We start from the raw sequence: 10,801 nt of genomic DNA on the forward strand, positions 1-10,801 counted from the left end.
CCCGACTCCGAAGCTTGCACAGCGCTTCTCGATGTTCTGCCGACCAGCTCCTGAATGTTCCGATCCAAAGCTCCTCCTGCTGACCATCCAGCATCCTACCGGACGTTCCACCCTCCTGATGAATTCCATCCGGAGGGATCCATGATCCAACTGCGCCACGCGACTTATGCGGCCGATCCATGATCCCACTGCGATAACGTGGACTGCAATAACATCCCACTAAGATGGAGTACGGGAATCGTTCCTGGGCCCATAACCTGTTGGCCGAAGACAAGGGAACCCCCTCACGAAGAACAAACAAAACTAGAGTTCCCTCTCTACACCACGGCAGGCTACTGACTGATACTTCTGCCAGCAGCTGCAGTTCTCTTTATTCTGCAATAGGTATATACAATAATCCATAACAAACCTCCTTAATCTATACCAAAGAGCAACTACAACTAACCGGCGCCCGCTTCTTATCCATCTTCGATCTACAGCGAAGCGTCGCACACTACCTGATATTCCAACACTCTTCGCTCCTCAATCCTTTACCTGGTTACATATGTATTGAACTCTTTTTGAAGAATGCGCAGCTCGCTCGGCTGGTATCATGGAGATATAGGGATAGAATTTGCTCTGAGCTACAGGACAAAAGCCACTCAACGAGATGAGATAAATATTCTTCCTTCAGATAGTACGAAGATAGCGAAGTACCAATGGTACGCATTACTTAAAAAGGTTATGCTGATCTGCAAGAAAAACGCAGACGAGAGTGTGCCTTTTACGTGCTATTACATAGAAATTGCTTAAAGATCTCGAGTATCTCGTCGTTCAATAACAGGAGTCGATAACATGTTGAGGATTTTATTTAAAAAAAACTGTATTAGAGGTAACCCCTAGTATCTAGGGTGTTTAACCGCTAAGGGGAAGATACAGATATGACCCCCATCTGTCGCGCTTTTTGTATGTGAAACACAAAATTTTGGACCCCTTCCCTCCCTAAAACTATGGATGTCATTTCTGAACTACCCCTAAGCTTCGAGAGACGAGTGATTAAAAGCCGGTTTCCAATATGGTTTTCGGACGAAACTGATGGGGCTGATACATGTAACGCTTGTTGGCTCGAAGTCAAGTGTTCCGATTATAGTCAACCTCGATAGTGACCTAACATGGATGGGATGCGAATGCCTGGAGAAATACTTAATACATTTTTTTGCAAATTTAAATATCCATGACTGGAATGGAGCTTTCTGAATATTGGAAAAATCTATGCATGATAACTTCAAATTAATTGTCAATCTATCTTATCAATGCAAATGGGAAATCTATAGTTACAAACATTAAACATTTTATAAATTAAGTTTTCTTTTATTATCGTTTCTCGGATTGTGCTCATTACATGGTGATCGTTTTCTTTTCTAATGTGCCTGGGCTGTCAAACAACAACGTATCGGAAGGGTTAAGTGGTCGTGTTTTTTGGTATTGGTCTTCTGGCTGTGTTTACTCGGCAATCACATTGCTTTGAAGGTACTTCTGGAAGCAGCGATCCGACTCAAGCACCGGATCGGACTCGGTAATGATTTGCGTCAGCTTGGGATTCTCCAGCATGGTGATGTGGTTGCCCTCCAAGAACTTGAGACTGACCGTGCCCTTTGTGTACTCGGACAGCCCGTAGTCCTCTTCGATGTCTACGACGGACACTTCCGTTGGGCGCACCAAGGTGATTGGGGATTCCAGTGGGGTGATCTTGTTGACGTCGTACAGCAGGGTAATCTTTATACGGTTGAACAAAGCTTTCGTCATCATTCTCAGGTAGGATTCGGAGTAGATATTCTGATCCTTTGTAAGCTCCAGAAGTTTATCCATTCGCGCTTCGAACGAGGGGCATCCGCTAATGATGGGTAGCACATCTGTGGTCTCGTCGGGGTATATGGTGTTCAGAATACCAGCGAACAATACAATTTGCACAGTTTCTTCAGTCCAGTTATCAGACATTTGATCCAAAGCCAATTTGTGCAAGAACTTGGGTGCTCCATCAATCAGCAAAATCTTTCCTCGTTTGCCTGACTCTTCTAGCAATCGTGCCAGCTCCAAAGTGATGAATGCACCGAACGAATAACCAACAAGGTAGAAGTGTTCAGTACCCTTGAATACATTTTCAATAACATCTTGCGCCAAAAATTGACAAATTTCTGGTATGCTGCCTATGTTGATTGTCTTGGTTAATTGAGTGATGAATGTAGGCAGGGTCAACTGTGAAGCGATGCTGTGCCAGGCATTACCAGCAACGCCTTCAATTCCAGGCGTTAGAAGCACGCAGGCGTTGTACTTCTTCGAATCGTTCTCCGACTGTAGGCGCAAGATCGTGTGCTCACTGTTGAATTCATCGCCCAAGTTACGTAACAGCATGGCAACACCAGTTGGTGTCTTTTCATTGGCCAACTTGAGTTTGACGTTGTCATCGGAAGATGCTTTCGCTTCGGTAAGCTCTTGAAGCTTCAAGAATGTCAGTGACCGTAGATCCTGGGGCGTAAGGAACAATTCATATTCGCGTTCGAGGGTCTGTTTGATTTCCACGGCCATCAGGGAGTCCATTCCGAGCTCAGACAGCGTAGTATCCATCGATACGGATTTGATATCACGGATGCTCATAATATTCATGACAGATTCAATGATGTTGTCCTTTCCGGTGCTTCTGACACGCTTCTCTGCGACAACCATACTGGCAACGATTGGGTCCGGAGTTGTTAGCAGAGGGTCTAACTCCTGAAGACAGGAAGATATTCTTTGCTGTAGAGTACCACCGATTTCCATGTCAAGTTTATCTTCCTGCATGTCCGCCACCAAACCCACTTCACCAACGGCTCCCCATTGAACTGCCTTGGCCGGCAGTCCGTTAGCATGTCGGTGTTCGATGATACGTTCCATTACAGAGTTTGCCATTCCGTAATTGCTCTGGCCAGCATTTCCACGACCGCAAGAAACACTTGAGAATACCACGAAGTACGAAAGGCTGGGGCAAAGTTTGCGACTAAGCTCATCCAAGTGCTTGGTTGCCATTGCCTTCGGACCCATACTTTCGATGAACTTTTGAACACTCTGGTTTTCGAAGATGCCATCGCGCAACTGTACTGCCAGGTTGTAGATACCACCGACTGGGCCTAATTTGATGGCTGCCAAAATTAGTGCCTCGCATCCCTTCTTGGTTGTAATGTCCTCGGTATTCACTAGTACCTTAACTCCGTATTGCTCCCACATTCTGTGAAATGAAATTTAAATTAGTTATTACTCACCAACTTTTTTCCAAATTAACTTACTTAATCCTATATGCTTGGTATGGCTTAGTAATGCCCCGGCTTGAACTCATCACTAGCTTACGGCATCCACGTAGTACGAGCCAATCAGCAAGCTCCAACCCAAATCCACCCAAGCCGCCGGCGATGATGTACGCATGGTCCGGGTTGCAGTACATTCGTGGAAGATAGGCGATCGGCACCGAATCTACGTCGCTGGGGTTTTCTCGTATTTTCAGCAGGACCTTTCCGACGTGCTTTCCGCTTGCCAGATATCGGAAGGCGTTCTCAATCTCACTGGCAGGGAAAACATTGGTCTTCAGAGGCTTTACGACTCCGGCCTTGATATCCTTATCCACCAGATCACGGAGGACTTGCTTTTCCTCCAAGGGAGCTGTAAACAGGAAATCTACCAAAATTGCGGTGAACGAAAGAGCTCGCAGGAATCTGTGCAGACCCAATTTGCTGTCATTGGCCATGTCGTATTTTCCGATTTCCAAGAATTTTCCGTATTTTCCCAAGCAGCGCAACGAAGCCTGCAGTTTGTCATCTGACAGTGAATTCAGTACGTAGTCTACGCCCATGCCATTTGTGCGAAGCATAATCATTTTCTCAAATGAGGTATCACGAGAGTTTCCGATGTTCTCTGGCTTCAATTTTGGGAAGGTTTGTAGCAGGAAGTCTCGCTTCGCTTGCGTACCGACTGTTGTGTATACTTCCAGTCCATATGCTTGACATACATTGATGGCTGCCAGACCTACGCCTCCACTGCCAGCGTGGATCAAAATAGATTGCCCCTTCTGAATATTTGCGTTCAGGAACAATGCAGTGTAGACGGTACCATAGACTACCGGAACTGTAGCCGCCTCCTCCAAAGTCCAGTTATCGGGAACAATCCACGTCAACGATTCATCATTTTCAACATGAGTTGCCATTGCACCAGTTGTCAGCATACCCATCAAACGTTTTCCGCTTTCGGTGACTCCAGAATACTCGAAACCTAGATCACATTGCTGCTCAAGCCGCGACAAATTGGCAAAGTCTGCTGTAAGTTTTCCCGAAGCAAACATCACGTCACGGAAGTTCAACGAACTGTAGCACACCTTGACCAGTTCACGTGTCGGTCTGCGCTGATTGTAAGCCCCACCAAGCCAGGTCATCGATGACAAATCACCCTTGGTTAAAGCATTGGCATAGCAATGGTCGCGTCTCGGTTTTGTCACAATTGGTTGAAGCAGCTGCAGATGACGATACGAACCCCAGCGACCATTGCGATAGACGTTCAACGCAAGGCCAAGTTTCAAATGTGACTTATAAATGGGATGATCAAGCTCGAACGCAGGTGCCTTAGAGTCATCGACGAACACACAGCTCATCATGCCACCATCAGGTTCCTTGCGAATACAATTAACAAGCCCAAGAATTCCTGACATGCTGTCGCCTTGAGCCACCGCAATAACAGAGCCTTGCTTCATCGCTTCACGCAGCTGTGCGACCCATTCAAATTTATCATCATTAGGAATGTACACAATAGTCGGGCTTCCCATGTACTTGCGCTTAATGCGTTGTAGAAGGACGAAAGTTTCATCCTCAACAGGAATCAGCGATATCAGTTGGTATCCAGCCGGAGCCACAACGCTATCTAAGGCAAGATTTGCCGTTTCTCGAGATAGAATAAAACCGCTGTCGTGCAAGCTGTTTGCAGCTTCTTCGATCAACTCTGGACGACCCAGACAGTTAACTGATATCAAGAACAGGCAGCTCGATTGAGTTGACAGTTTACCATCTTCTACGTGCACTCCAGCCAACGATAGTTGCTGTTGGGATAGGAACATCAAATCGGCAGTGACCAATGGAAGATCTCCCAAGGCTTCAGCAAACAGTGGCGTGATAGGCACATCGTTATGGAAGTCCGTTTCCACTGCCTTCACCTTCGGTACAGGAATATTTTCCAATGCAAGTTGAACACACACCCGTACGGCATCGGCCTTGGACATTTTCGGTGCTGGGAGATGAGGAATAAACTGATACGATTCCAGCACTGGATAACCTGGAGGCTTCCTGCGTCCGACTGTACTGGCCTGCAGTCCAATTACTTCAATTCCACCGCATCGAATCGTGTTCAGAACGTCCGAGTATTTGAAATCGAACACTTGCTCTCCTTCCTCCATGGTGTTGGCAATAGCCAGATGCATTTTCGGATCGATGCGTAAGCGCTCGATTCCAGTTGGGATCATCAGAGAACGGGTATCCTTGCCGACGATACAGCACTGAAGTAAACAATCGAGGAACGAAACCCAGTTCAGATCCCAGTTCACCTTTCCGCAACGAGCATCAGCTCGAGCTTCCTGCACTGCTCGGAAGGCACCGTTGTAGTGGTAACCACGCAGACGCAGCTCCTTATAGAAATCACGAGCGGTTAACACAGGGAAATCACTTTCCGGTGGATCCGGAATCTCGGACAGCTGGATGTTTTCAACGTGCTTGACGTAACCCGTAACGACTGCGGCAGATCCTTCCGTAATCTGTTGATAAGTATGAAGGTTAGGCATAGAAAGGGTACATTAGATGATGAACTTACTTCAAATCGTCCGGTTCCTGGTTGAAGCATGACGGTGAACTCGATTTCCTGATCTTTGGCAATCGATGTAGCTCGCAGGAACTTCACATCTTCAAACTCAACTTCCAAGTCGAAGTACATTGGGCCCTTAACCATGGCGAGAGTTTCCCAAGCCAGATGAAGGTACGCCGTAGCGGGGAATAAAACGCGACCATCGATTACGTGACCGGAGATGTAGCTGAAGTCCTGATCGCTAAGCTTGATCTTCACGCGACGTTCGCCACTCTTCGAGGACTTCTGCATTTCGAATTTCGTTACGAACCAATCTTCGCTGTGATCCCAACGCACCAAGTGCGAAATAAGTGGCGTGCCTCGTGAGACGGGATATTCCACCTGAGGATAAAGACGGGATACCGGGATGTCCAAACCGTTCACGTACAGTCTGATCGGGTTAGAGAAAGAGGTTATTTTTGCGAAATGTAAAAGCCTTTAGAAAAAAAAACTTACTTTCCTAGAGCGTTGAACATGTATTGGACGTTGTCCTTATTTCCACGCTTGGTCAAGCCAATGTGAATAGCATTGGGCATAGATTTTTTCAAGATCGCTTGCAACAATCCATGGGGCGCAACTTCGATGGTTATCGCATTATTTGGTAATAGTGCGGAAGTTTCCTCAAACAGTACCGAACTTAGCAAATTATTTGTATGATAGTGAGCCGAGGAGTACTGGCTTTCCGTTTGATCCCAACGAATTTTGGGTACAGAAGAGCTCAACCATTTAGCAGATCGCTTTTTCGGTTCCGGAATAACTTCATTGAGTCGAGCCAACAGCCTAGGCCCCATTTCAGCGATGTATTTACTGTGATAAGGAATGTTGGAGCATGGGACCTCCTTCGCAAATATACCCTTACCGGTCAATTCTTTCACGAAGGCTTCTACGTTCTCTTTGGGTCCAGAAATGGTACATGAGTCCGGTCCGTTGTGGCAGGCTACTTCAATACCCGGAGGAATCATTGTACGGATTTTGCGATAACCCATTCCAACAGCGGCCATTGAGCCAAATACGGTTTTTGTCTCCAAACTGGCCATACCTCGTGAATATGCAGATAGAATCATTTGTTCAGCCGTGAAGCATCCGTCTGCGTAGGCGCAACCCAGTTCTCCGACTGAATGCCCAATGACAAAGTCAGGTTCAATATCTAGGGAACGAAGAACATCTACTATGCCGATTTGTACGGCTGCAATTCCCACAAACGAGTGAAGAATGTTCTCATATTTGCACTCCTTGGATGTAAGAATTTCCATAAGATCCAATCCCTTTTTCTCTAGAACACGACATGATTTCTCCACCGAGTCTCGGAAGATTGGGATTTCCAATAGCGAAGTACCCATCTCCGTCCATTGGGATCCCATACCGCTGAACACCCAAACTAGCGGGCGCTTCATACCTGTATAATGCTGACAATCACGACCTAGACAAAGAGCATTCTCGGTTCCATTCTTAGCATATACTCCATAGCCACGGAATACGTTTCCAGGAATAGACTCGCTCTGAACGCTGTGCAACAGAGAAACATATTCGGCATCCAAATGTTTGTTGCTCAGTTCAGTCAGTATGACGTCGATGGCCTCCTCTGTCCTACCGGACCATGTGACTAAACGTGGTAAATTATCCTCTGGAATTCCGTGGTTGATTTTCAACTTCGGGTTACCTTTGAGCAAAGCATGTGCATTGGCACCACCGAAACCGAAAGAGTTTACTGCAATCAATGGGCCATCCAGAGGAGTTGGCTCCGAAATAACCGACAAGCGGCCTTCAACCAACGCAGGAATATCTTCTCTAACTGCAGTAAAGTTGATATTTGGTGGAATAATCTGATTTTCAAACGCCAAAACTGACTTGATGATAGAACAAATTCCGGAACTGGATTCGGAATGGCCTATGTTGGACTTAACCGATCCGACAGGCAGTGGTTTCTTGCGACCCTGGCAGAAGACCTTGTCCAAGCCATTGCATTCCTCTGGATCTCCAACTACAGTGCCGGTACTGTGAGCTTCTACGTAGTCGACAGTCGATGGGTCCATGTTGATTTCTTGATAGAATTCCGAAAGCAATTTACATTGCATCGGACCAGAAGGATATGTGATACCCTCCTCTTTGAACCCATCGCAGTTAGTCTTCGAGTAAACAACATCTGCGTAGATTCGCTTGGCATCTTTGGCCTTCTGTAGGAAAACAACACAAATGGCTTCCGAACGGGTATATCCGGAAGCGTCCTTGTCGAACGGGCGACAGTATCCATCGGCAGCCAAAACTCCAAGACGAGCGAACTGCAGAGTTACGTAAGGATGCAGCAACAAGTTCGATCCTCCAACGATAGCTGCATCGCATTCTCCATTACGAATAGCGTTGAATGCACAATCCAAAGCATACATCGAACTACTACAAGCGGTGTCCAAGAGGAAGGAAGGCCCATTCAGACCCATTGTGTATGATATACGGTTGGCCATCATAGCACGGGAGCATCCAGTGATACCGAATCCACCAGAGGAAATCTTTTCGTAGAACCAAGTCTTCTCCGATTCGGCGAAACATGCACCGACGAACACGCCTGTACGCGATCCTCGAAGACTCTTAGGATTCACACCGGCATCGATAACTGCTTCGTACGCGTGCTCCACTAAAATACGGCATTGCGGATCCATGGTGTGGGCCTAATAATAAAACAAAACATTTGTAAGGTCCTCGTTTCGTAGATTTCTGAAAAAGCTTGTCCTTACCTGCTTGAAATGCACACCGAAGAACGTAGCGTCGAACTTTTCCAAATTGTTAACCTTTCCCATACGGCGAGGAATTTCCACATTGCTGTGACGCCAACGAGTTTCCAGTTCGTCCACCATGTCGATCTTGTTGTACAGGTTGTGAGCGTATTCGCGAACATTGTCCGAATTGGGGAAACGCCCAGAAATTCCAGCAATCACGATCTCTTCGCCGGGCACGGGAGGCTTGGCACGGTGTTCAATCGCAGGGTTTTCAATCCTTGTACCCATTTTTTCTAGTTTGTACTGTTTGTAAGATCACTTTAAAACACCTAAATAGTATACCCAAATTCCCAACGTAAAATTTCACTAAGCACCACTTCCGTTTCACTATACACGTTGAACCTTCTTCCTAATAGGTTTGCTAAATCACTTCACTAAATCTTCACGAAGCGTCGGTTCCCGAATCCGTAAGAATATTTCCTGAAGCGCCTGCCCGAGTCCTGCGTCCGTATCCGGTCTCAGCTAGAGAATAATCCACCAGTCAGACATTGACACTGAACTTGCAAACAGCCAAGGTATTCTGGAACAAAAATTTGCACACAATCCGTAGACCGCTCGACGAAGAAGCCGTAAGAACTCTGCGGCGCAACGACCAGTACGCTTGTGAACGAGGCATCACGGCAGGGAGCTGTTTTATAGGGTTGACCCGTTTGACCAATACGGGCTATGGTGCGAGTCCGGTTCTTGCATCGACTTTCGATTAACGATTCCATGCATCTGATTAGCTACGCTTTACTTTCATTAAGCTTTGACCGGTGAACGTGCGACACTACTGAGGGACGGACTTCCTGCGTCAATGCGTTTCTCGTGGCGTTCTTACGTAGGTTTTGAATGGCCCTTGAAATTTTTAGTATGACGACGGTCGTATATTACTGAGGCAAAAGTATATTCCAGTGAAATTGTTCAAAATATTATTCACGATCGGGTTGCATGTGTTACCAGCGTACAGTTCTTTGCATATGTAATTGTGGAACGCAGAAACCATGAAGCCATGTTTAACCTTTCTGATCCTCTAGAACTGACGATCAAAACGTGTAGCGTTTTTTCTTCACATTATGCATTGTCTTGTATAACGTGCATGGAGTGACATCGCAACGGTAACCAATGCATGTTACCCAGCGGCGAATTGAAATAAAAACGTAATGTGAAAAATTAACAAAATGATATGTAAATCAGCTCAACAATGTTCTTGTTGATTTAGCAACTCTGAATTTTAATTCTGTTTGGTATTTTGTTTTCTATCCATGTACTTGGAGTGTGATGAACTTTACTTATCTATAAGGCTGTTTCTGATAAGTTTGTTTTTGTTATCGCCTGAAACTGAGTTATACGATGAAGAACCTAAACAGCTACACTATGATAAGAAAATTATTTTGAGCTTTTTAGTGGAATGTCTTCACTTGTCATAAGACGAGTTAGTACAATCCCATTGAATTCCACCACTTAATTGTATCTTGACAGATACGTATTTCGACCTCAAATGTAAGGCCGTCTTCAGTGTCATGACTCGACTAAGTCGAGTCAATGAGACACTGAAGACGGCCTTACATTTGAGGTCGAAATACGTATCTGTCAAGATACAATTAAGTGGTGGAATTCAATGGGATTGTACTAACTCGTCTTATGACAAGCTACACTATGTTAATTTGCCTATAATTATATCTTTCACAATGGAACTTCTAGAGAAAAAATGGTTATGCAGTGACACATATTTTTATTTCCAATCGTATTCCAAAAACTAAGAAGTTGGTCAAATATAATATTTGTTCAATAATTATCACTTTTTCCTAGCACATAGCTAAAAATATACTCATTCATATTAATTACAATCTTGTTCCATTTTATTAAAATTCGAAATGCATTTTTGTATATTTGTCAAATTTTATTGTAATTAGTGTCTACGAAAATGACGAAAATAGACATAAAATATGGTACCGTAGAAGCCTTAATTTTGCGCAATTTCATATCAATTAACCTTTCCCGTCATTTTTTTTATTCGCTCAATCGGTTCTTTGGCTTATTTAAGGTCAAATTTTTAAAATTTAAAACATAAATCGAAAAAGTGCTTTTTTAAGATTGGTCCCTTTTTGAACGAACATCGGGTGAATTTTTCAGGACGGTTCACAGTGCAGCAATTTTACGGT

At 45.0% G+C, this 10,801-nt stretch overlaps 1 protein-coding gene across 1 annotated transcript; it reads right to left on the reverse strand.

Annotated features, from left to right (window-relative positions):
• Nucleotides 1-1,329: 1,329 nt before the first annotated feature.
• On the reverse strand, nt 1,330-9,266 carry LOC134224198 (fatty acid synthase). Its single transcript, XM_062703486.1, has 5 exons — nt 8,616-9,266; nt 6,343-8,549; nt 5,857-6,277; nt 3,300-5,800; nt 1,330-3,241 (listed from the first exon to the last, which is right to left on the reverse strand). Exons 1-5 carry the CDS (start codon nt 8,883-8,885, stop codon nt 1,483-1,485), a joined length of 7,158 nt encoding a protein of 2,385 aa, XP_062559470.1. The 5' UTR covers nt 8,886-9,266; the 3' UTR covers nt 1,330-1,482.
• Between the last annotated feature and the right edge of the window lie 1,535 nt (nt 9,267-10,801).

The sequence above is a fragment of the Armigeres subalbatus genome, chromosome 3 (assembly GCF_024139115.2).
Source record: "Armigeres subalbatus isolate Guangzhou_Male chromosome 3, GZ_Asu_2, whole genome shotgun sequence".
Classification (NCBI taxonomy): Eukaryota; Metazoa; Arthropoda; class Insecta; order Diptera; family Culicidae; genus Armigeres; species Armigeres subalbatus.

Bases quoted from the DNA above. Each gene is read 5' to 3' on its own strand.
- LOC134224198 (XM_062703486.1), bottom strand. From the start codon at position 8,885: ATGGGTACAAGGATTGAAAACCCTGCGATTGAACACCGTGCCAAGCCT. The intron at 5,801-5,856 runs GTAAGTTCATCA...ACTTATCAACAG, and splicing joins CAGGAACCGGACGATTTGAA to ATTACGGAAGGATCTGCCGC. The intron at 3,242-3,299 runs GTAAGTTAATTT...TTCATTTCACAG, and splicing joins TACCAAGCATATAGGATTAA to AATGTGGGAGCAATACGGAG.